This window comes from Ornithodoros turicata, chromosome 5 (genome assembly GCF_037126465.1).
Source record: "Ornithodoros turicata isolate Travis chromosome 5, ASM3712646v1, whole genome shotgun sequence".
NCBI lineage: Eukaryota > Metazoa > Arthropoda > Arachnida > Ixodida > Argasidae > Ornithodoros > Ornithodoros turicata.
This window is the reverse complement of record NC_088205.1, coordinates 3,457,665-3,484,877: the sequence shown is the minus strand read 5'-3', so window position 1 is coordinate 3,484,877 and position 27,213 is coordinate 3,457,665. Positions and strand designations below refer to the sequence as shown.

General features: G+C 44.5%; 2 protein-coding genes across 3 annotated transcripts in view; one reads left to right on the top strand and one right to left on the bottom strand.

Moving 5' to 3' along the window:
• LOC135393807 (cell adhesion molecule Dscam1-like) overlaps nt 1–27,213 on the bottom strand; it is a 326,980-nt gene that overhangs the window by 67,123 nt on the left and 232,644 nt on the right. Inside the window, exons 6-11 of the mRNA XM_064624088.1 lie at nt 18,653–18,922; nt 16,212–16,619; nt 11,581–11,742; nt 7,483–7,767; nt 6,283–6,402; nt 620–793 (exon numbers count right to left, since the gene is read on the bottom strand). Coding sequence (XP_064480158.1) covers nt 620–793; nt 6,283–6,402; nt 7,483–7,767; nt 11,581–11,742; nt 16,212–16,619; nt 18,653–18,922 — 1,419 coding nt within the window. The remainder of the gene's footprint in view (nt 1–619; nt 794–6,282; nt 6,403–7,482; nt 7,768–11,580; nt 11,743–16,211; nt 16,620–18,652; nt 18,923–27,213) is intronic.
• LOC135393809 (uncharacterized) overlaps nt 1–27,213 on the top strand; it is a 207,583-nt gene that overhangs the window by 9,306 nt on the left and 171,064 nt on the right. The window lies entirely within an intron of this gene.

Sequence of the window (27,213 nt, the reverse complement as noted above, 5' to 3'; positions counted from 1 at the left end):
CAATGCACAAGAATAATACACATGTAATAGCAATACACGCTCTAGACACAGCTGCACATCTTTGTGCCCCAAATCAGTAATATTACCGTATGTAATATATAGTGAAATTAATCTTGATATATTTTTGACAGCAAAAACTATTTCGCTAGTTTTTTTAAATTAAAAAAAAAACAATATCGACGCTTTTTATGTTTGGTGGTATGCTGTTCCATTCATTTACACTTCGAAACAAAAAAGTTAGTTTCCCGTAGTTAGTCTTAACGGTAGGGAAGTTAAAGACACCCGCGTGTTATGCCAATTAATCAATGAAGCCACCTTTTCGATAGGAAATTTGCTGATTAAGCTTTACCAGATCTCAAAACAGTAACTTATTTCTGAGTCGCACACACTTGAGACGTCCGTCGAAGTTTGGTAGCTAATGCTTACGTCAACCTCAAACCGGATATGAACAAGCCACTCGTTTTCCTTGTTCATTTCGAAAACTAGGACGCTCTGCTGAATGAAAATTTGCGTGTGCCATCTGCACACAACTCTCAGTCAAACGCAACTGTAACCTCAAAATCGGTCGACTTCTCGAGTGTGGGAAATGACGGATTAACATAGCTGGAGAGACACTAACCGTGCACGAGCAGCTTGATGACCTCGCTCAGACTAGGCTTGACGTTGTTGCTTGCTTGGCACATGTATTCCCCAGCGTCGTTTAATTCAACTTCTCGTATCACCAGTGAACCATTCTCCAAGATCTGAATATGAGGGTTGCTGATGATGGTCCTCGACTCCGTCGGTGGTCCAGCTACAAAAGACATAGAAAAACGGGTGTCATTTTGTTGCATGTAGAATCACTACCTTCTCTCTCTCTCTCTCTCTCTCTTCTTTTTTTTTTTACTCATTGGGAAGCCTCTTCCGCTCTTTCTAGTACCCACACTTTCTCCATAGCGTGCACTTTTACAAACCGTTCCCCTAACCGTGTTTTATATTTTTCGGCAATTTTCCATGTAACCGTTCAGTTTGTTCTTGGTGGAAGCAATCCATTTGCTTCTCCACCTCAACACCCGCGCAGAGGCGCACAAAACTTCGGAAGCCCTCTTATTCCACAGCGGAAAGAAAAGCCCAAACTTTGATTGGATGCTTGCAATTCTCTTGAACATCAAGGCAGACAAATCTCCACGACTGAACAGCTTGAGTTGATTAAAGCACAGACACCAGTTTTCTCCAGTCTAGACCCGTGAAGTTTCATTCCGAGCATAAAGCTCCCTTGGTGAAAGTGGTTCTCGAAACGGCTACTTGAAGCATGACTAAACTCTCCGTGTTGGCACATTTGCTGCCACGTCCCCTTAATTTCCTGCTCCTCTGAACTAGCCTCGCTCTTAACGCTGATTTCTCCGCCTTTTTATACGACGCCTTTCTCATCGGAGGAGCTTTCCACGGGAATGTGAAAAAAGCAGCAAAGCAATCTAATCTCCATGCAAATTAAATTGCTTCGAACTGTACTCTCACTGCAATAAACTTGGGTGTCTCGCTTTTACTGGGACTGCGCTGGGTTTAATCTCTGATGCAAGGTCGAGACGTTGATGTTGGCGATGGTGTTAAACCTCATTCGTGCACCGGAATAGCAGCACTGTGCAGTGCTTGTCGTAATTCTCTGCCTTCCGACGTGATACGTTAGTTAGTAAGCGCACAGGGAAGAGGGCAAAACGAGAAGGGGGCATAGCCATTGGGTAAGGGGCCACCGAGTCAAGTTCAACACGCAAACTTTGGATCCCATCCTCCTCTTCCTAACCTTCCTCAGAGTACTTCGAGCGCACTAAGCTATAGTACGGGCTGACAAGGTACGAGCATGAAGTCTCTCTATGAAGTCTCTCCACCATGGAAACCTCCGGAACCACTCTAGTTTGTATCCTAAAACTGAACTCACTCTGCTGTTCTTTCTGGACATTCTAGGGGTTACCGGTCCTTTACACTCTTCAGTAGAACTGGACTCATAATATGACGTCATAATATGACGTTTATGGATGAAAGATGGAAGTCACTCAGGCACTTGAGGCTTTGTGTGTTTGTGTTCCAGCGTCAGAACGTCAGTGCTCTCATGACTTTTATGCCTTGTGTACTGATATTATCTCGCAATGAAGGCTTCATGTCTTACCATATACTTGGATGTGGTGTCATTATCCACCCATCACCTGATCATTTCACGTCTCATGCTAACCGGGCTGACTTGGGGTAGTGAGCCGCAAATAAAGTGCAAAGGTCACTGCATATACTTTACAATATACATTATTGGGTTATTCACGCTGTGTCGGCGAAAGTGTACGACTACATTTATTATGCAGGTCGTTGACAGCTGCAGGAAGACGGAATATTTCGATTACAAGGTTAATATTAAATGAGTTCAGCACGTTTCGAGCGGGTCGGGAAAGCGATGCGCCGTTTGAAATAGCAGCCATCGTGCCAGCTATGACGAATTTAGTTGGTTCGATGACTTTTTGAACGGGATAATAGCGAGTTTTAGTGCATCGTTACGCAATCACCTTTGCAATACGTAAGGGATAGCGTGGTGTTTCCGAGCACTGCGCGAAGCTCTCTTTACGTTTTGCGCGTGCGCAGTACAACCAACGCTATCTCTTACGTACGCAAAGGCGATAGCGTACGATGCACTGAAACTCACTAAAAATGTGACAAGCGGCACGACCTCCTTCTTAAAAGGAGGGAGGGGGTACTATGTTTGTTATACAAAAAAGGGAGGGAAAGGTTAGCCTGCGCTACGGCGGCTTTGCTATTCCCAGGAAAGAAAGGGAAAAAAAGAAAAAAGACAAACAAAGAAAGACTTAAAAGGGGATAGGGAAACATAGGGATAGCAAAAAGGAAACATCCTCGCACTGGTCTCAATCATGTTGTACCTTGCGATGGCGAAATTCTGTGAAGTAACGACTTTGTGTGACTTAACGTGACAGTTAGTCTACACTTCAGGAGCAGCTTTCAGCGGGTTGCCGGTCACTGCGGCAGAGCCGGAACAAGGCCGCGGACGCAACCGCAACGAATTCACCTGAGGGGGGGGGGGGTTATTTATTAGACGAAAAGGAAAAGAAAATTGGGGAAAGGTCAACCAAACGAGTCGTCGGCTTGCTATTCCAGAAATAATAATAAATGAATAAAAAGATAAGGGGTGGAACAGATTGGATTGGATTGGAAAAAAGAAAGAAAAATATGGAGAGGTTAGTCCCGACCCAGTCAGAACTGGCTACTCCAAAACGCGTTTGTGGGTGAAAAAAAAAAAGAGATACGGCGTATACTATATGTTTTACTAAACGCGACGCGAAATAGACGCGGTTCGTGCACTCGTGGAACAGTGTGTCGGGACCACTGGCCGAGAGAAATTGCACTGACCTCCAGCCTGCGTAAAGTTAATCCCCAGCTCCGGTTCTGAATGGCACAAGCACTTCCATGATGAATCTCATCTGTCATCTATAGGCCCCAGCTAAACATTCCTCAAAAGCGGACGGCCCCGGATTAATCCCGAGAGGGTTTCCTCTCGTAGTGAGGACACCGTAGTAGAGGATACAAGACATATCTTTGAAGAGTGTTCAAAGTACAGCGACAACTGTTCTGCCCTGGAGTTGTCGTTGGCTCGCCTGCTTAACGGGCCTCTCAACGGGCCTCTCAACAAAAGAAAAGTCCTTGAGTGCTGACATGGGGGGCATATGTTTATTAAGAAAAAAAAGGAAAGGTTAGCCAGGCAAAGAGCAGGCTTGTTATTCCAAGGTCATCACCAAGTATGCAGAGCACATTTTCCGCTGTTTTTCAAGTCATGCAATGTTACTCAGAACCTGTGATCCTATTTTCGTTCTTATTGTTGGCGTCAGACATAACGTATTAGTCCTCCACTCATTGGATTACGTCGTCAGGCTTTGTGCCTTGTATTTTCCTCGGTTCCTATTTTGTGGGGTCTTCACTCTTCATTTGTTTGTCCTGCAGTCTGGTTTTCTGTTTGGAATTCGATTTGCTGTTGAAGCTGCTCTTTTGCTGTTTGATTTTTCGTTTGTTTCTTCTTCGCTGCCAATGTGCATTATCCCACATCAGAAGTAGCCAGCCCTAGCCCTGTGGGGACTATCGACTCAACTTCATTTTTTCTCACCTGATCTAAAGTAAACTACTTTTTGAATGATGAAATCCTGGAGGGGCATGTGCTAATCAAATTGTATCCGAACAACAACAACATATATATTATGATGAAGTGCACTTCGTAACTCTTATGAGTTGCTGCTTAATCACCTCCCGTTTTAATGTTTAACTTGTCTGCTGTGTGATGATTATAGCTTAGGTTTGTTGTGTGTGTTTTTAATTTTGTTTTTATGTTTCCTGTGTGCTTGACGAAGGTACTGTGTATCACCAAATAGGCCTTGGCTGTTGGTGGACACTTGAAATAAATAGATAGTAATTACCCCTGGAATACACGCAGCTAAGGGATTAGGCTCATACTCATTCTAGTTCTTTGCACCAATAAAAGCAGAAAACGATACTTCGTGTCGAGTAAACGAACAGTAGACTTAAAAAGTACACGTCAACGTAGACGAACATCTCTGGACTCCCAGTACAATATTAAAGTGATAGCTTTACAGGGCCGACCGCTATGCATAGGTGAGCCCCTGTTTCGTCGGAAGCCCACGTGGCCTGTAACGTGGCACTGTCACATGTTACCATTCACCACGTCATCGCGAGGTCTGTGTTTGCGCTACGCTGAAATTGTTTAACCACCAGAGTAGCAATTCGAAAAAAATTAAACGTAACCTTTAATAGTCTTTCAAAAAGAGCTTCCCTAAGAGTTTACCGCCAACCACGGCACTATAAGGCTTACCTTACGTGTTTGGCACAATGTCCAAAAATGCAACCAGTTTATAATATTCATTGCATTGCGCTATACGGTTTCAGTGAACTGTCCTACAAACTTCGTGAACACAATTCCCATCTTTCGTTGGTTTGTTTTGGTGTGGGCTTCACCAAACCATACCAACATGCAAACTTTCCTGGAACAGTACGTTCCCATTGCCCCTTCCGCTTTCAGTGGTGTTCTCTAAAAAAAAAAAAAATCGAGTCTCTCTTTTTTTTTTGTTTTTTTCTTATCGAACTGTGAGGAAAAGAAGGAAACATTGGCGAAACCTTTGTCGCAGACGCAGCTCGTAAATCAGGCCGTAAGCGAAAGCTGATACTGCTCTACGTCTGGCACTGAATGGCAAGTAGGGTGGGGGTGTCCTTCTGCGTGCTGAGATCGCATTAAGCAGCCCTGACTGGCGCATGCTCTTCGTATGGGCAGCCAAGAATCGATTCCCCGAGATGCTATGGATGGTTGTGCCGGAAGCAGCAGGATACATTTCCTGCCCAGCACGAGGAAGGCAACCTCAGACTTCCGATGCTGTTCGATATAACACGCGGGGATGAAGGCGACTCCATCACAAATTACGCCCGCTTCCGACTGCTTTTCAATTTCACTTTTCTTTATTTGCTCGTACTCGTACTTGGATCGTAAAGTGTTCACTTCTCGTGTAATGGAGATCAGAAAACTACGATACAGGGATGATACAACGTTGTAGATATACAACGGGTTTTATTATCAGGGTGCGGTTCAGCAGTGGTGATATTCACAGCTGGGCTCATTGATACTTCTAGTTGTACTGGTTGTTAATTGTCAATTGGTTGTTGTACAGCTAATTAACGTCCATTTGTAGTTAACAAATGGGAAGCAAGAGTGACAAGCAGTATGCCACAAAGCTGCTGCGAAATAAGAAAAATAAAAAAGACGACTCGCGTTTTTCAATCCCGTCTTTCGCCTTCCAAGTGTTCGTTATTGAAGGTGCGAAAATACTGTTACTACTAATCGATTGCTTGCTTGTTAGCTCTAGTTTCTTTCTTTTTTTTTGCATGCATCCATCCATTCATGCTTGCGTGTTGGGAAAACATACTTGTATAGCATCTGGATAGCGATGTGTTCACGAGGGCGAATAGAACACAGGGATGAAATGCATGCGGGTGGAGTGAGCTAGCTGTGTGTGACATTACCCTGAGTCTGGGGTAACTGTAAACGCCCACATGAATTGGTTTCTGTTCGAACTATTTATCATAACATCTTACATATCATATCATACGTCATTTTGAGTTATCTTTGCACATTACATGGACGTCAATACTTGTAAGCAATTTGAAAGCCACACGTTCAGAAGTAAGTTTTCAAATATGAAGTGTCAGGTATTCAGGTAGCCTGCCTTATTTAGGATAGCGGAAACAACTTACGAAGCATCTTCTTCCATCGTATCTGTGGCTGGGGAACCCCGTCAGCTTGGCAGTCGATCGCGACACTGTCGCCCAAAATGCTCGATTTGTCGGATGGCTGTTTCTTCCAATATGGCGGAACTGAAAAAAAAAAATATCGGGGCATTTTGTTGTAGTACCTAATGTGCTATAGCTGTAATACAGTATTACAGCCGCAGAACATTAAGCACACTAATACTCCACGAGTGGGCACCGAAGGACGGTCTGGGATAATATATGGACTGTGTTTGCCTATGCCCATTTTCTCGAGCAAACACAAAAGGGACGCCCAAGCCATAAATATCCAGACGGCGCTGTGCTGCTTTCGGAAATTTGGCGGAGTTTAAGGAGACACAACGGGATGGCACAACGGGGAGACACGACAGGATAATGTACAATGGGAAACCGGAACCTATACAACGCATATGTTACTTTATCATTTCATTGTGGAGTTCACTGGGTCACTATCGCGCATCATTGAAGTTCCGCTCGTGACTGAAAACCAGGAGTAGCTCAAAGAAGACAGTTCACGTCCTACCATTTCGCGCACGTACACTCTAAGGGGGGGAAAAGTAAGTAAAAAAGTAAGTAAATCGGGGAGTAATTGCAGCTTCTAGTCCCGTTGATTGCCAGTTACACCCCATTTCGGTCCCCTGACCCAGAAATTGACACCTCAGCTCTGCAAAAGTGTGGGACTTATGCTGTTCATAATTGTCACAAAAAAGGCGTACGCCTCCTGTTTTCAACAAATCAGAGCTGATAACGATATCATTCGAGACGATGATTTTTCTAGGAGCGTGCTCTGCGGTGAAGTTTATTTCTAAGAGTGTACTTGTAGAAGTAGTACAACAAGTATCTAGTAACTTTTTAAACTACTGGTTATTAACTATAACGACTAATGGTTCTGGCAATGCATCTAGCCCCCCCATAACAACTAAAGTCACGTTTTTTTTTTCTCCTCAGAGTGCATTTTTCACTCGAGACATTAGTTCCCTTCCTGGCTTTTCCTTTTTTCGTTTCTTCATTTTTCACTCTTCCTTTAACGCAACGTTAACGTAGAGCAAAGGGGGTCCACTCCTATTTTGTCTCTATCACCCTCCGTCATATTTGACTCTTCAGCAACAAAGATCTCGAACGAAAAGAACGCAGTTATTATCCCGCGGAGGAAATAACCTCGCATACCTTTAACTGTCATGGTAGCCGATCGGTTCACCGCCGCCGCGGGATTCCTGGCGACGCAGGTGTAGTTCCCGCTGTGCTGTGGCCCCACGGAATGGAACGTCAACGACGAAGTGAAGGCATTCAACATTTCGCTGGTGGCTCCCAGACCCTGGGATAGCGGCCGTCCGTCTTTCAGCCACGCGATGGACACGGGCTGGTCGCCGTCGATGACGACACACACCACCACACTGCGCATACCTTCTTCCAAGTCGCTGGGAAACTTGAACGGGTTCACTTTTGGTCCCACTGGTATTCAAAGAATCAAGCCCATACATGATGTACGGTGGGAAGATGGCGTGTTATGCTATGGTTCAAACGTTTTGTTATACGTGAAATAATACGCCGCTCTGGAACCGCTAATATTTATATACAAACGTCCAACACACCGCAGTACTCGTGAATACATGCATAAGCATAAGCAACAGTGAGGATAGACCCGACGTTTTTATGTGGTTACGCTGCGGTCCCGAAAAGAACCACACCACACCACAACAGAACCACACACGACACCTACAGCTTGTTCACGAGGCCATATTGGCCTCGAGAACAACAACTACATGAATGATCATGGGAAGAGGGGATTCACCGCAACAATTGCGGTACCATATACCTCAGTGCATGTAACAAGCTGTAGATGTCGCGTCGCCCAAATAGCGAGGACAAGAGAACGCGCAAAGCGTTCCGATTGCATGGAGAGAGAGAGAGAGAGAGAGAAATACATGATGACGATGATATGGGGATGACTTCCGCTCATTGCGCCCATTGCATGGAGTTCGGACGCCCTACGTACTTTTTCCTGTTGCAATTACGGTACCGAAGGCATAGTGTATTTCTATTCGGTACCGCAGCGTAACCACATGAAAACATCGCGTCTATCCTCACTATTGGTGTTGTCGCGAGGGGGAGTCTCTGTCTGACAGAGCCTCTCCCTCGCGATCAAAATAGATCTGTGGCGATCATTAGCCGATAAGCTGTTAATGGTCAGAGTAATTATACATCAGTGGCAGTTCATATAATATGCGCCTTATTCTGGCACAGACAAGGCACTCTTCACGACATAGCACGCTCATAGCCAACCATCATCTAGAATGATGACGTTATCTGCCCTGATTTGCCGAAAACGGGAGGCGTTACGCCTTCTTTGTGACGTTATGATTGGCTATAGAACCTTGCTATGAGGTGAACTTCATTGCTAAGAGTGTGGAACCCCGCTGCTATGTTATTACTTCTGCCTAAAATGTTCCCTCGTAATCCCTACGCTCTTAATTTCCTTACCATGCAGTGTAGTCTACGGTGTTTACTTTACGTTTTTTTGCGTTTACATTAACAACAACCAAAATTCCGCGACGATGTGAGGAGCGCTTCGATTTTTTTTTTGATTTTTTCATGTTATATAGGAAGCTGCCCTGAGGAGGGCGGAGCCTGCACGGCGGAGGTGACATCCCTCGCAGAAACCGCCGTTCAGTTATTGCAATGATCCGTTTATTTGTTACTTACCTTATAATTGTTGTTCTCGTCTCACTCGTTTCTTTACTTATGTGAGTGAGAGAGTGAGAATGTGAGTAATTTGTTCTCATCACCATCATCATCTCTCACCATCATCTCTCACCATCGTCATCAATCATATTAGACCCCCTAGCTATGGTGTAGCATTCCATTCCTAGAGTGGAAAACCTCCCCACTTCATCGTCAGAATATATTTGTTGTTGTTGATGTTGTTGTTGAGTAATTTGCGTTCTAACTTTTCTTTTTTTTTTTTTCGTCGTTCAAATGATGTTTACGGTGCCGCATTTTTTTTGTTGCGATTGCTTAGTCGTAAACTCGAAAGTGCCCTTTATGTATATTGTATACTCGTTCCGCTGGCTCGTTAGACTACCTTCTGTAGCCCTTTTTCGGATTGCATGGGTCGTCTGTCGAATGCTCATCTCAGCTCAGTAATGCCGGCAGTGAAACGGGACAGCAAAGAACAGGAGCTCTCATTAGGTAGCTAACCAAGTCGGGCTAATTAACTTTGAAGTTAAGCGAATCGGAATTGAACCGCCCACTACGCAATCTACCGAGGGACAATACCGGTTCGTTTGTAGAACCAAGTTGCACGTACCACGAACTACACAGATGCATACATGAAAAAAAAAAAAGAAAAAAAAAAGAAGAATCCGATGTTATTTTCTAGGGTACTTCGAAGGAGACAATAAACTTGTTGTGCTGACGGAGTAACAGGGTTAATGGTGTACCAACTCCCGGTGTTTAGTAGCATCACAAAGTGAGGTTACAAGTGAGGTTACAAAGAAAAAAAAAGCCATGTGAAGATAAGTAGCCGAGCACTTCGTTTTCGAAATCTTTAGTGTTCAGAGTTGATAAATAAATGTTGAGTTCAGCGGAATAGCGCGCGAAATAATTAGGCCTAATGCAGGCGATTGAAAAGTGTTACTGGACACACCGGTTTCCCTAAACGTTCTTTGTAAGTTCTTTTTTTTTTTATGTGAGCCTCTTTCTGCCGTACGTTTCAGCTATTATATCAGACGCCATGTACAGACCAGTCGGTTGGTTGGTTTTTTAAGAAAAAATAAAATCAGGAATAGATCAGTGGTACAGACTAGTAACATTGAAATGCACCGCGGCAGCTCATGCCTACAGAGCCACTTCGTTACAATCACCAGACAGTTTGAGCACCATTAAAACACGGTCACGAGACATGCAGTCTTTGCCGCTGCTCAATTCAGCAACCCCCTTCTTATGTATATACCAGCGCTGCATATCTAACTGAAACGTATATACGGTTGCCGAGTGAGGTAACCTAACGGTCTCTCGATATGAATAATGAGTCCTACCATAACCTTCCATGCTCCAACCATCTCCGCTCCACGCGTTGCTCTCTTTTCACTCTCTCATCAAAAGATGGAAATTCTTCCCGCAGTCGCAAACAATCCTCAAATTGCAATTTCGCAAATGCACACGTTTCCCCAGTGGCGTCATCTACGAACTGCGGACGTGCCTCTCGCGGTCCCTGCTTCTCTTAAGCCCTTCGCGACGCTGCCCTTTTGTTTTTCTCGGAGCCAAGTCTCCCTCGACGAACTCTGTTGGGAGCCGAGCAGAAGCAAGAAGCCTATTTTCCCAGCGGAAGACGAACGACGCAGTCATTTGAATAAAGCTACCTCGCGGGGATCCGCCAGGCACTAGCGTGTCCATAAAATTTTCCGGTCATTGCTGCAGTTACCCTTCCTAGCACGAGGGAGCGTAAGATGGCGAAAGAGAGTAGCGTTCCTTGGCTGAAACTTCGCGCCTGCTTCGGCGTATAACTGGAATAGCTGTGCGCATCACTATATTCGTGGAACGTGCGCTTTTATAGGATCACGCAATGACTCGTCCTGAGCGTTTTGCGTATGGCGTTGCGAAAGACAGGTGTAATGATGATTGTGGTTCGCAGAGGGCGCCGTGTGTCTCGGGGAAGTCATCGATGTCGAGGTAGGATATCTCGACTAAAGAATGGCACATAATGAACATGTGGGGACTGGGCATTGTGAAGCCTTCGATGCTGTGTTTGTCCTTGTATGTTTCACTGCCTCAGCTACGACAACGAGACACGAGATAGGCGAACTGCACCTTTGCTGTATGAGCTCTACGCTGCGGTTATTATGGAAAGATAGATGTAAAATAAAAAAAAAAGCTAACAAGAGCCACACAGGAGCTGAATTGTACTGGCTGTCGACATCTCAACATATATCCCCTGTTGACGGTTCTTTAATTAGCGCGTGTGTTGCGTAGTGACTCATTTGTGCTTTGGATCAATATCATATTAATCATAATTAATCGGGTGAAGAATTTCTGCGCAAGATTTATATATCATTGAAGCAGAACCCATACTCTCTTTATGCTTCAGAATGGTCTTATTGCGTTATATGTATTGAACTACCCTTTATTTAACGAGTAACTTGTACTTAATAAGCTGTCTCTATCATGCAACCTTTCCCATGCAACATGCACGCTCATCCAATGCATATTTACGTTCTTACGTCAGCTTTCTCCAGATACGTTCAAAGGTGGCAAAAGTCAGTTTACCCATAACGTGGACGTGAAGAGTTTTCCTCGCTACGTCTCCTCGCTCGTTCCCCACCACGCATTGGTAAGTGCCTTCATCCGCTTTGCGGTTGACCTCGGTCACCACTAGGGTGCCGTTGGGATGCACCACTTGACGATGACCTCCAGGAAGTGTCCGCCCGTCTTTGTGAACAGAGGAGAGAAAAAAGAAGAAAACACTCATTCAATTAAGCGGTAAAGCGACATGGGGAAAGCTTGCACGTTTTAAAGCGGTACTCCGTTCCGTCATTCTCGTCAACACTCCAGCAACCTTTGTTCTATGCAGCATTGTATTCACTATACGCTGCTTATCTCCCGAATATCAAGTGATATCGCACCAGAGGAAGCCACGATTATCAGAAAAAAAGAATAATACACGACGCTGAGTATGAGACCCATGGAGGAAAGAAATAGAAAAAGGTGCCCTATCGTTCCCACAGACATGCTTCCAAGTAAAGTCAAAAGTTAGGAAGGATTTAGGCCGAAGGTGAAGGAAATCGCGCTGTGAAAATCGCGTTAGCTGAGAAGACCAATCCTATGGGCCGGATGCAATCTATTGGCATTACATTACTGGTTCACAAATTGCGATGCATTAACGTTACTCATTATCGCGACGTAATGCATTACTTTGTAATGCATTAGTCCCCGTCTCTGATCCATTACCGATCTTTGGAGGCAATCTAAGTACATAAGGCGTCCACCTCTCTTGCCATTGAGCCACCCTGATCAACATAGTTTTCTCCAATTGGCTGGTCAAGCACACTAGAGCTCGGCATTCCAAGTCGAGGCTATTCGTGTTAGGTGAAGTGGACACCAATCTAGGTTTCACTTTCCGATGAATCAAGGCGACTGCTTTCTTTCTTTCCTCCATGCTTTCTGTTCCGCCGCGCTGGTGACGGGGCGCACCAAAGGCTTTTCTCTGGAAAATGCTCGAAGCGAGTTGTGATATGCTCTTGACGAAAGGCGTACAGGTTCTCAACGAACGGATTCCGTTCGAGGAAGAGTCCTAAAATCCCTTTAACAGTATTCGGATGACTACATCCTGAAAAAAGCAAACTTGTTACAGACAAGTACAAACCAAGCAGTTTTTGTTTGAAACGTATTGGAACTGTCCTCGTGCCACTCAAAATATCGAGCAGGTGTTCCGCTCCGAAGGTGCGGACGAGTTATTGTGTAAGAATAATATATCATTAAGAAGCTATCAGTACGAAGAACCTATCATTGCGTGCTGCGCGCGATATTGCATGTTGCGTATTATCAGAAAACTGCAAGAATGTATAATGAGGGATAGGAAGGTGTCACTGACTGATGTCACAACAATAGATGTCTCTTAGTCGTACGTCGCTGCGTGAGGCGTCTGGTTTGTTATGCGGTCAAAATAATTGTAATTTGCAGACCCGGAGGCACCGGGTACTGAGTGCCCACTGTTCCCTCACGTAGAAAGTACCCTGCCAATCTTTAACCCCCCCCTCCCCCATTCCCTATGATGTAACCACAAACGACGCAAACTAAGTGGATAGAACAAAACTCTCAAGCCGAGATTGATGAATTCAGTCTATCCCTTTTATTTTTTTCGCCAATATCAACATTAACATCTCAAGCTTTCTGTCTTCTAACGAAGAACATTTGACGTCATGCGTCATAGAGGTAGGTACATGATGACAGACATTTTCAAGTTCGGATCCAACTGATGGTAATGAATACAACAATTTAGTCAATAAAAAATAATAATCACAGTGAGACGCGGTTGCCCTGCTACACGGATAATTACACCGAGTAAATCAAATTTTAAAACGCTGTCAATGAAAATAAAAATATGTTGCAGATATTGCGGTATCAAAGAAGAAAAGTGCGCCCGCACCGGTGTCAGCGCTTGTACCTTTTGAAAGTGAAACAAACGACCGTCCCTCAGTCGGTGTTTGTCTTCATTTAACTGATGATGGAAATAAATGAACCGCCAGGACGAAACGGTTATTTTTGGGAGAAATGTAGTTCGACAACCGTCGCAGTTTTAGAAAATGAGTTCGGAGAAGAGTGGTGTATTTCACTAAAGCCTACAATTATTTTTGATTTAAAAGCGGCACAGCATTTGTTCCAGTTTCACTCTGAGGGTCAATGTGGATTAGGGCGAAAAGGGGATGGCTCACGGGCACAATGTTAGAAGAAGAAGAAGAAAAAAAAATATCAGAGCGTTCGGAGCTTCCTTAAGGTCACGTTGTCAGTATTTCTTCTTCATGGGCCGGACTCACAAAAGCCTCGTACCGCAAAATTTCTCTGAACCGCGTCGTACTGTACGCTTACGACAAAGCCTGGATTGAAAAAGCGTTTGCGAAGTAAGATTTATTATCTTACGACATAATCCTACTAGAGCCACCGTGGTGTCGCAAGTACACGCGTCTGCACCCCTGCTGTGTACTTGGCTGCATTAGAGTTCGAACCTCGAAGAACATTACGGCACGAACCAGCTTTAAAGCCAGGGGCAACGTCCGTAGATACCTCGTAGGGTCACCTCACATGTTAATAATTTTCTTTTTTTCCACGCACTGTACGAGAATGGAACAAATTGCCCTCTTGTGTTACACAAATTTCATCACCAACCCGGTTTTTACAAGGTCTTGTAGACTAACTTTCTTTCTTGACTTCAGATGTTTAACACTTGACATTTTGCACTGTGTATAGCTGTATGTTGTATGTGTTGTATGTAGTGTACTCACCTCCTCTGCCATGGCCATCAAGAGATGGCCGGCAGTATCTTTCAAATAAATAAATAAATAAGTACCAACTTCCGAGAACGTAGAGTACGCGTAGCTTATGCGATAATTTAGTCCTGTGTGGGTGAGTGTTGGCAGACTGATTGCTGGATAATGCGACAGAGAGCGGTGTTTCACGTTGTGCTCCTATCATTCGTCGGCACGCGTCATCCTTTTGTAGTCAGTACACTTTTCACTTCGGCACGTTGCGTAGCATGTGGCCGTCGAATTCACATCGCGGGATGCGACATCTTATTCACCCTTTTACTGTTTATAAACAGAAGGCGCAACCGGAAGTTGTCTAAGGTTTTCAGCGCCAGCGGCTGCATGTGGCGCCACGCCCTGTCACTCATTTGAGTTAAACCCTCTCACTATTTGTAAACAGTGAAAGGGTTTAACGTAGGTAAGTGACACGGTGTGGCGCCACATGTAGCCGCTGACGTTGGGCACTCTAGACAACTGCCTTCTGTTTGTAAACACTGAAAGGGTGAATAGCCCTGTCACAAGACAAATTGAATGGCATTCCCCCTGAATGACATTAGCACCGAATGTCATTCGTCTGTATTGCATTGAGCTACAAGAAGAAGAAAAAAAAATGTCATTCGAAAATGACGTCACTGTCGACGATTAATACCCCAGACAGACGGGCATGGTAAATGCCATTTCCCATAGCATTCAGGGTGCATTGAAATGGCATTTATCGTGCCCGTCTGACAGGGATATAAGACACCAAGTCCGAACATACGAAGCTATACCCGGGTACATTCGATATATTTTATTTCTTTTTCACGAAACTAGGGAAACATCAGATTATTTCACAAAATCGTCGCGTTTAGGACGACGCTCATTTTGCCAAGTGTCACGAGCCAAGAACAATACGAAGCCTATCTGGACCACACTTACTTACTGGACTTACTGGACCACACTTAAACTCACTTACTTACTCACTTACACTTGGCAACATGGCGTCTGGGAACGAGGGTGGTTTTCGAAAAAGAGCGTTTAGCCTTCCTTGGTAGATGTCAAAAGTTATTAATTTGTGATTAAATATTGGAGCACAACATTTAATTCGCGTTTTTCTCCTATCTTTCGTAATTTCCCCTAACGGTTATCGTTGCTGTTTTTGATACCTTTCTCTTGAAGAGGGTACGCAGTCTATGCGAGACGGAGAAGCGAATGTATTCCTCAAACTCATTCGCAGAGCAAATGCGTTGTCTGAGCACTTTGTGACACGGAACAAATGTCATTCAATGCGTATTTGTCATTCGCTTGGAATGACATTCAATTTGCCGTGTGACCGAGTACTAGTGACGCTTACGATATTGTTCGTGAATCCGACCCCGCATTCGTAACATAATTCCTGCATAAGTCTAGGGTTCAGCGTTTTAGGTTTTAATCGAAAAACATACGTCAGGTAAATTTTCCCTCATTCGGTTTTAATCGAAAACCCCCGAATGCAGAGGGACATTCCAGTAACTATGACAGGGGTAAATTGCTGCGCCTGCCCAGCAAGCTGTTGATGCACATCGGAAAACCAAACAGAATTACGATGCTTTCGAAAAATGTCCGTTTACATTTTCTACTTACTCTTCCTTTTCTGCTTCCACTTTTACTTGATGTCACGAAGCTTGTAATTCGTACTGGTTGTTGTTATTGGTAAAGCTGCGTCGGACGCACAACACTAAAATGGCATTGTGATTTCTATCCGCCGATATATGTCGGGCAGACCATGTTACACGCTAGGAAAAACGTCGGAAAATGCAGATTTCGTGAAAATCAATAAACACCGAAAAACATATATACGCCAAATACTCCCAAAAATAAAAACCACTCTCAAATACGGTAACTCATACTTCTACTAACCCTTCTCCCAGCGGATACCAGTAATGGGGTACCCCCACACAGGACAGTGCACCACCAGTGTACCCCCAGAGAGTGCCGTCACGTTGTTCATGTGCCTGATGTTTGGCGGGCCGTAGACGTTGATTCTTGCAGAATGAGCGACGGACCCAACGTCGTTGGAAGCTCTGCAGCGGTACAGGCCTCCATCCTCGGGTCGCACGCTGCTGATGTTCACGTAACTGACGACCCGATTGTCGCGCGTGACGTAGTCTCCGACGCGGTAGCGAATTGTCTCCGGTAGATGGCGTCCGTCTAAATCCCACGTTACTTGAGGAAGGGGATTCCCCGTAGCCGTGCAACGAAGGCTCACCGACCCTCCGGGTTTGTAGACGGACTCCGAAAAGATGTTCTCTAATACAGGTTGTTCATCTGGAATCGAGAAATACGAGCGATAAGAAAAACGACACTCCGGACACTCCGTTACATGTGGAATACTAATAGCGATCTGGGATTGAGTGAAGTACGTGACAGATAGGGGGGCAAAGATCGTATAGGACACCATGTTTAGGGTGAAGCGAAGAGCGTCGTCTACTACGATACCTCCATATTCCAGCCTGTTCTACGCTGAAAGAAAGGAAGAAAAGAAAAAAAAAACGCTATACGCTTGACAGTTTGATATAACAGTATAACAGTTTTTATTCTACACTGTCCTGTGCTGATGGCAAGGATGATGTATTACATATTTGATCCATTTTCAACACTTCCGTTGCAACCATATTGCCGTTTATAGTCTTCAGGTACACTCTGTCTTTGCTGAACGTTCGTGTCACCGTTCTTCCCCAGAGCGATGCGGTGATCACTTTTTACACACCGTAAGGTCGTCATCCTAATTGTTACGGCGTCAAGTCCGTCTATCGTTACGTCTAACGGCGTCTATCGTTACGTCTAACGGCGTCTATCGTTCCGTCTAACCGCGACCACCCTTAAAGCGTTACTTCTGTCCGTGGTCCAAAACGGCATCACCGGCTGAGTCTACAGTCTACATATTACTTCAAGTCGCTGAGTAGAACTGGCGCTTCGGGATCACGGAGGGTTGTAGCACGTCTTCGACTGCATTTGCGACATTTCACGTGTTGCCCACTGTGCTGTCGAGCTGACAGACGCAGCAGCAACCCTGCCATCTATGAGACGAACGAGTATTGCACTGAAGAGAGGAGACCGTCGTTCCGTTCTTCGACGACCAGTCGCACCCCTGTCTTCCCACCAATGGACAACTGACATTATCTCCCCATCTACGCTTGTCAGAGTTGATCCAAAGCTCGCTTCCTGGATGCGAAGGAACACCTCTCGTCAAGACACTGTATTAATTCATCGGATGCGACCCGATGTGGCTTTTATAGCTCAGCGGCGGTACCGCGTGCGACATGCTGACTCTCCAAGGCGCCGTCACTGCGGTGATCTGGAAAGTCTTGAGGACATCCTTCTCCATTACCCGCACTACCAACCTTTCAGAACTGTACTTGCAGTGTCTTTAAATCGGGTCTAGACTCTATTTGGCCTTAGTCGCTCTTGTGCCATAAAGCACCAAAACACCAACACCAGGTCTAGACTCTCGCCCTCTCCCTATGACAAAATTGCTTGGTTCATGGCCACATCTAGCCCATGACCGCTCTGCCCTAAAAGCACTCCTCTTTGGACACCTTCGGCCCTCACTCTGAGGCGACTCATTATTATATTTCACTACACTAGCGCCAGAAACGGAATAGAGTATCGCCCCTGGCGATTGTTGTAAGCAGATGAGGTTTAAAGAAAGTGGTGAAAGTCGAACACAGCATCCAAAGGAACGGTGACAGGTAACGTCAACATGGGAGCATTCGCATCTGCAAAGGGTGGCTTATTTCTGCACACAGGGCGCTGATATTCGGCCGTTCAAGCTGACAGATCGATTCCAGTGTCCACGGGTGGCTGTGCAGTGCGCAGAAAAAGAAGAAACTCCTAATAGCAGAAACCACGATGTGAGGTTGGAGTAAACCACTGTTCTAAACTCTATAACGCTCCAGCTTTTTCTTTCGTTTCCTTTTCTATTCTGGTAAATATATTCCCCCTTCCCCTACCCATAACTCAATAGCAGAACTGCATAAGTGGTCAAGATTCTAACGGTGTGTGAAAAGCGTTATCACAAAGAGCTAGAATTGCAGCCTGGCTTTCTGCTGATGTAGGATTTAGGCCTCTTTCGAGCTTTCCAGGTTTCATGATACTAGGGGAGGATCGAACACAGACGAGGTCGAAGAAGGATGTCTTTTGTGCTCCTTCTTCGTCCTCGTTTGTGTTCGCGCCGCCTAGTGTCATGTTGTACCAACATGCCCAAACTTCGACGCTGTTGAGATTCTTTTCGGGTTGACTGTTTCAAATATTACGTTGATTTAACGAAACCTTTACATCATGTCTTCGTTTCCACTTACCATTGAGAACAACTTCTGCAGCATCCTGAGCCGTTTCGAACTGGTTCCTAACGAAACATTGATACATTCCTCCGTCCTCTCGTTTGATTGAGTTGATGACTAGGAGTTCGTTGTATATTATTCTGATCCTCTCGTTGGTGTAGATTGGCCGCGTATCCTTCATCCACACCACTTCGCGGACAGGAAATCCGTGGTAGCTGCAGTTCAGTCGAAGTGTGTGACCGACGGACACCGATGCACGGGAGGGCACTATCATCACCCTCAGGGGAGCTGGGGAGGAGGTGAAAGTACACATATCAGGTTGCAGCTCATGTGCGACAGGAGAATAGATAAACAGATGAACACCGGATTGTATCCATATTTAGAGACTGTAGAAGTGTAGAAAAATCCTGTGAAACGGTAAGGAAATACCAAAGGAAGTGCCTCGGACTTGCGCCACTGATATTTCAAACCTCTTTTTTATACAAAACATATATTCTCCCCGAACGCGAGACAGCGAGCTATTTAATGAAGGCTGTTCAGGATGTACGTTGCAAGAAGAGACCGCTTTTGAGCTTGAATATATATATATTAAGCGAAGAGACCGTATTTGGTGCAGAAGTGGTGAGTGCATTAACACACACACACACACAAAAAAAAACCAGTATGTTTGCTTTGACTGATGATTCCTCTCCCAAGTCCGTTTCCACTGGGGTTCTTTTTTCGTTTATATTTTTTTTTTGTTCATAACATATTATTTACATTTTTTTTAAGATTTTGTGTGTGGGAATTTATGTTACGAGTAGCAGAACGTATATAGCAGAAAGTCTGTATATTAGTTAGAAATGCCATTGGTTGTGAAGTACTTTTAGACTACAGTGCTTCAACGGATTATTATGAAATTCTGTCATTACGCTGCAATGGTCTTGTAATGTGTGCGGTTTATCGGCCCCCTACGGCTAACCTCTCTTGTCTGATCAATATGCTTCAGAAGCCTGTTAACGTTGTTTTGGATGATAACCGTGATCTTGTCATTGGTGGTGACCTCAATGTAGGCCTACTTTCAAGGTCACCTACACAACACTCGACACTGTCATTTCTGGAATCTAACGGTATAGCTAATATCATTTGCTCGTCAATGCCCTATTCGAATCACAACTTCCACATCAACTCTTATCGACCTCTTCATTATTAACGCCTATGATCCAATTTCACATGTTGTCTCATCCGATGTTAGCGATCATTTTTCGGGGAATCCCACAACAACATAGAAAGGCACATAAGCAGCAACGAACGATTACTAGACAATCAATTACAGAAAGTAGTCTTCAGGCGTTTCGCCACGATATGCTAGGCACAAATTGGGATGTAGTATTTCAGCAAAGTAGAGCTAATGCCGGGTATAACACTTTCATGAACCTATTTGTTAGATTGCACCATCATCGTTTCCCCACCACAGTAGATAAAGACAAGTAAGAAACTGCGTAAGCCCTGGCTGAATAGGGAACTCCTGAGAATGATTCGCACCAAGAACTGCGTGTACCGCAAATTAATTGAGAGTATGAATCAGGATGAACTTACAACTTAGAAACTGTATCGTAACAACCTTACTGCGGAATTGCGACGTACCAAACATCAGTACTGTAAACGTATTTTTTATTCACGGTGTATAGATTTTCGCGACTTTCGCGACCGCTAAAAAATCGCGAAAAGGTGTACTCGCGAACACAGCTTCACGTTTATCCCGCGAAAAGAAACAGCCCTGGAATCGCGAAATTAAGTACTCGCGAATAACTTCGCAAATGGCTGAATGCGCGATTTGCGAAAGATTAATACATCGCGAATAAAAATACGTTTACAGTATTTCACTAGCATATTTGAACCACCACAAGGTCAAGGACCGGAAAAGGTATGGAAAACCCCGAATAATATCTTACCAAATACCTCAGGCACAGGTCTCAATGAATTCCTGTTAGCGAATGGCCGTGAAATATGAGGCACTCAACTGTCTAATGAATTTAATAAAACTTTATAGATAAATAATAATTAAAATAAATAAAATGTATAAAATAGTTTATCTTTTATTTCCTAATTCTTTCCTTTTCTTTTTATTTATATTATTTGTCTTTTACTTATTTTCTTATTTTCGTTGCAGAATAGCAAGCCGACGTTCCGCTTGGCTGACCTTTCTTCCCTTTTTTTTCTTTGTTCTAATAAATATATCTCCCCCCCCCCCCCCCGATGAGACAATTCATTACGACTGGTCGTAGTCCACAATAACAATAATTATGTATATTGGAACTTACTCGCTTGAGTAGTCCACAGAAATTGCGACATCCCACCCATACCACGTCAGTTTTGTGCCATTATGCAGTTTATAATTGCCACAAAAATTGCGTACGCCCCCCGTTCCCATCCAATCAATGGAGAGAACGTTGTCATTCGGTATGATGGTTGACTAGGAGCGCATTATGCGGTGCAGCTCTGTTTCTAAAGGGCGGTCAACAATTTCGTGAGGAGGAACCTGGGTTCAAGGTTCATGTTGAAGAGTTATATCATGGGAGTTGTGTTCAGTTTGGAGCGTCCTGTGTAGCCAGCGATTTAGAACATTTAGCTCGTGTGCGGACATAAAACATTTATCGAAATTTCCTCTGCATCCCCTGAATTTTACGAGCATCAAAAGCTCTGCTTCCCAGGTCTACTCTTTCATTTTAAGTCATTCTAAAGTCATAGTTCCACAGGGAGGAGGCAATACCAGAAACTATATTCCATATAGCATCGCGTCCAATCCCTGCAAAACGACATAGCCTCATACATAAACCAGTAAACCTTGCTTCTTTTCAAGCAGTGTTCCAGTTTCCTTTTTTTAGTTATGAAGGGAAGTGTTTTTCCTCGATTTTTTTTCTTAAAAAAAAATGAAGCGAACAAAGGGGGGGGAAAGGGGGGTATCTTCTTGGTCTTGATACCTCTGCTCGCTATTTAGGGCGAAGTCATTGCTGATCTTATCCTTCTTACAGGATCTCTTCTTCGTGTTTTTTTTTTCTACGCGGTCTTTTTCGTTTCTTTCGTCGCGGCCACTGGAGAACTCTGGAAAATTGGATAGCGCACTCTTAACAGTGTGCTTATACCTCCCTTCCCTTCCCTTGCTTTCTCAACTCTTTTCCTCCGTCGCCATTAGGAAGAAGTCTGAGATGGGCTGGGCCGGGAAACCCAGCCCAGGCCTGACGATAGTTGGCTGCTGTTAATATGAGCCCGTTCTATATCGGACCGCTTTCAAGTTCCTTTCGAGTCTGAACCAGTCGTTTCCCTCCCCCCCCCTCTCTCTCTCTCTCTCTCTCTTTGTCTGTCGTTTCTTTTTTGCTTATTTGCTTCCGAACTCATAAAGGCGAATTCGGCGAAAGATAAGACGCAGTGCCAGCAGAAGTGGCTTCACCGTTAAACCGGAGAGCTGTTTGAGAAGTTTAGCTTTGTAACGTGCGTCGTGTGTAGAGTTCGAATGAAGCTCGCTACGGTTTATCTCTTGCGAGGAACGCTCGTCGTGTTCCATTAGGTAACGCAAAAGCGTGTCGCGGATTACAAGACTGTGTTGTGGAGGGCGACATATGAAACGCTGTCTCTTTTCGAGCCGCTCTGGTGAGCGCAGATTGCCAATAACTGTATGCGCAATTCTTGCGGCGACAGTAAATGCCATCAATACTGCACAGGACCGATAATGAGGTGCGTTCCATGTTGATTGTCCGGGCGAGGGTGTGGCAAGAGAAAAACCTGGTAGATGTCTGCTTCCAGGGTCGCTTGGGTTATCATCTGGCAAAATCGTTTCCGCGTCTGCAGAGTAGTATTATGTTATTTTTCATACATTAGTGTATTTTCACATAGTTAGTACTGACGTACAGGCTCTGCATAGGCCATCACTTGATGCAGGATCAGCATGCAGGATGTGATGCGCGCACCGGTGTAGAGATACATATTGCGGTTTTCAGGTCACAGTTTAAGCAACATTTATAGGGTACCATAAACGTTTCTGTGTGGTTCCTCAAAGCAGGATATTTTCGTAGAAGATGCATTTGTTCCAGGCATATGCGAATATTCAAACTTTTCGAATATGAAAGCGAATAATCTTATAATCGATTCTAGTTCCGAATGGAATACGGAATTCTATATTCGAATTTCGAAGAGAATCGCGATGTTTCTTCCAAACTCAATCTATTCTAATAGTTCCGAAGGGGCCGAAAACGGCACAAGAGAGGTCAGAAAAGAAAGTGAGCGCTACTTCACGTTCTGATCCGTGTGAACATATCGCGTATTCATGCTCGCATGTTTATGTTGCAACATATGTTGCAAGCCGACAGTCGCTCGTCCCTGCTCTATCCAGATGAACCAGGAGCTGAAATTTAGTGTTACGTTCGGCATACGGCGATTGATTGATTGATTGATTGATTATTTAAAAGAAAACCAGGGAGAAATTGAACTTGTATCCTGACTAGTTCTGCTACTCCCAAAACAAAACAACAACCAACAAACAACCAAACGGCGACGGCGACTTATTCAGGCACCTCTTCACCGGCTTTGCCTGAACGTCCTATATTGTAGACAGTCTCTCCATGAAGTTCGGAGGGCTGACTCTGCAAATTGTTCAGTATGTGCAACGGTGGAGAGCACGGAGCAAATCCTCATGCACTGCACAAGATAGACATCCCAAAGGACTAGACTGAAATCTGTTGTCGACCGCTCGAACAAGAAAAACTTCGATATAGTAGATGTAGATGGGTAGAAATCCAGCGAACCGGTAGAGATGTAGGAAGGGAGTTGCCTCAGGACAGAAGCCGCCGATATTTCGAACAGAGACTGTTCTTCTTCTGGGCACCGTCCTCATCATTGGCATGGTATTGAAAGGGTTAGGTGTGACGTGTTTAAAGGTTCATGCGGTTATGTTTAAAGGTCATGTTTAAAGGTTCATGCAAAGGTTCACGCGTTTAAAGGTTCGCATGAACCTTTAGCGCGTGAACTGATTGTATGGTGGTCAACGTTCAGCTGTAACAGATGATTTAAGAGGGATGGCAGGGCATACTAGATTAAGAAGGTTGGCTTATCCCTTCAGATGACGCACCCTGGTAGTCGCTGAGAAGGCGTGTTAGCTTAGCTCAATTGGTAGAGCCCTGGACCGACAATCCAGAAGATGTGGGTTCGAGTCCTACAACTGGCTAACGTTTTCAGTGACTTTCATCTTTCACACTAGATTAGTTGAGCGCCGTAATTGGTCCTGTGACGCGGGATGTAATATGCAGACTGGTGCCTAATTAGGGAATACTGAGGAGCACTAGAGCGGACAATGCAGTATAGCATGCATAATACTGCAGTACAGCAACGCAGCATAGATAAGCATGTTCCAGTATTTGATTTCGTTGCGTCCGTATAGGCTATAGCCAAGCTACTTCAGCTACTACACTTCAGCTAATGACGTTGGTGCACAAGCTCAACTTGGCTCGGAAGAGGCGACCTTTTGCTGTACACGAGGAGGGAATTGTTGTAACCCGATCGCTGCACTTCCTAACTTAGTTGCCAGCGTTGGGAACAGAATGCATTAAAATGTGTTCAAGAAGGGATGCAAGCAGTATTACGGATTTAGTGTGGGGGCCCACCGTGTGCACTTATGGCGATGAGTTCATGGCGAACTCTTTAGCTGACTCGAATTTAGGACATCCGGAGGTCGTGTTCAAAGAGTCATCACCGTCCGTGCCTTAATGGCCTTTCTAATTTCGCCTTTCCATTAGGCCTGGTTCTCATAACAAAGTGTGCCTTCTTAGCGAAACTAAAATGAAAATATGCCGTCAAGGATTAATATTAACGTATGACAACCCGCACGTCTTTTTCGGTTAGGATATTGGGAATTTTGTCATTTCCATTCGTTTATTTCGTCTTCTTTTTTCTTTCTTCGTTTTCGCAGGCAGCTAACTCATAGTTATTTTTTACGTAGCATAATTGTAGAACCATCAAAGGGAAAAAAATAAAATAAACAGTATGTGTTCTTCAGTCAAGAAACTACAGCGATTCCGGTACGTACTGTGTTGTGCAGGGATTCGAAGGAGCGCAAAGGGAGGTAATCTTTAGAGAGTTTTAGCAGATCGTACGCTATCGCCTTTGCGTCCGTAAGGGATAGCGTTGATTGTTCTGTGCACGTCCATAACAGGAAGAGAGCTTCGCGCAGTGCGCAGAACCACAAACGCTATCTCTTACGTACGCAAAGGCGGTATATCCTGCGATGTACTAAAACTTTCTATTGATTACAGCACCATGTGTCGGAGATCTATCTTACCCACGTTAAAGTTATTCAAGTGACTGAACTTATCCGCAGTCCTACCCTGCAGCGCGTGCTGAATGTTACCACACGCGTATATATACCCACAGGGTAAAGAGGTTAATATATCAGACGGCTACGAAGTTGAACAAAAGTAAAATAATAAGACATGATCGACAGATTACAGGAAAGTTAGCAAAAACTAATTTATTTGATGGAGCATAAAATGGATACTTTCTGACAATCTGGCCAGGTCCTGTTGTCCTGACGAAGACAGTGCTGCTGTCGAGACGTCGACCGTTCTTTTAAACGTTTCATACCATATAATCTATGTGTTAAACTACCCATTAAACGAATTAGTTTTTGTTAACTTTCCTGTAATCTGTCGTCCACGTCTTATTATTTTACTTTTATATATACGTACGTCTATATATATATATATATATATAGGCTGACTCACCTCATGTGTAAATCTACTAAATACTAATAGAGGGGATCGATAAAGTAAGAGAACAAAAATAACTCTTCAAGTGAAACGTAGGCATCACAGCTGTCGTGTCCCAACACAAAATACACGGATAAAAGCACACAGCTAGGCGGCACCGACACTAGTGTGCTTCTGTTTTGTGCTGCTAGTGCATGAACTGTGCCTTCCACTCAACAACCGTTGTAGCCATATAACTGAAGGCGGACTACTGCCAATTATTATTATATGTCTGCAATTTACCAACGACTCGAACGTTGCTCTCTGCGTAATTAATTATCTCTCTTACTGCCCAGTCCTGTACCTCAAATCCTGTTTGCGTCACCTTTGCGCTCACTCGCGCAAGAATAGAACGCCCAAAGTGGCCATCCCACGCGCGATTCTCGTCCACATAAGCCCAGCTCGCCAACAGAGCTGACTCCGCACTAAATCCACACCCTGATACGGACACTGAACCTTCCACCGCTTAGCCACCATCTCAATCTCCTTGTTGTTGCTCCAATGACGCTGCAACCTTCCCGGCGTTGCTCTTAATGCAACCGACCGACCGGCACCAGAAAATACAAGCGCCACAAACACGCGGCGCGAAAAACGGACTTTAAGTGCACAAGCGGCTTACGTAGTAATTCTCACCATTACCCCCCTGGCTCACTCAATAAAACTTAGCTGCGAATTAAAAAGTAAAAAAAAAGGGAAGAAAGAAACACACGTTCCTTTTCCAAAGTCCACTGTGACTCTCCTCCGCAGCAATTTTAAGTCCGACCCAATGGCTTTACTTCTCCTATAGGGGGAGTTCAGGCGCGTTAAGTGATGGCTCGCTGCTTCATGAACGATTTTCAAAAGTCGTCTACACTGTATTTATATATAGGAACGGCTGAGGTCCCTCATGAACTGCCAGAGAAGAGGAAGCACTAGTTCGCGAAGAAATGGCGCGGAAGTGTGAGCGAAGTGTCGGGGGGGGGGGGGGGGGGAGAAGCCAGGGCACGAAAAGGAGGGAAGAAGTTCGTTGGTGCTTCTGCTTCCCGGGCGAAAAGTGCAACAGCTGCACACGAGGTATTGCTTATTTCGTTGAAGACGAGAGAGCTGGGTATCTCGAGTGATCTGACACATGGTGACACGTTGAATAGAGACAAGGGTTAGCAAAGGGAAGCACAAAACGTTGCTCGGCTAGTGAGAACGTATTGGTTAGCTTATATTTTTACGCGGTTCATGGGATATCTCTTGACATCGCAGTTCCTGTCATGCTTTCTGTTGGCAGGTCACCGCGCAGACCGGGGTCCTATTGGGTCGTTTCCGACGCGGTTAATAATACTGTCACGCTATTGGTTTAAAGAAAGGCAAAGATAAAGAGGTTGGCCCGAATTAATGCCACCTAGATACAGGATGCCTGCTTAATATCTCTTCTCACTCCTTCGCAAGCGGGCGCATAAAGTCGGAATGTCAGCCAATCGGCGCAGGTTCATGATTTCAACACTTAATCGTTACGTCACGTCGTTCAGGAGATCAGGCTTTGTTTCTAAGTGGTGCTTCCCCAGCACTATATTGGGCCGACTTCTCCTACAGGTTGAGTTGGCGGGTTTCGCGTGTACGAATTTTTTTTCTTAAGTTTTTGTTTTTGCTTTGAGAACCTTTACTTGATCAGAGCCCTTGTTGAATGTACCTTTCTTCCGTTATTTTTACTACAATTGTTTTCGTTATTTTTACTTCTTCACCTTAGCATGTCGCTCTACGCGCTATAGAGTTGCCGTAGTTCAATGCATAGACTATATCTCAGTGCTCCATTTCCAATACTAAATTTGGTAC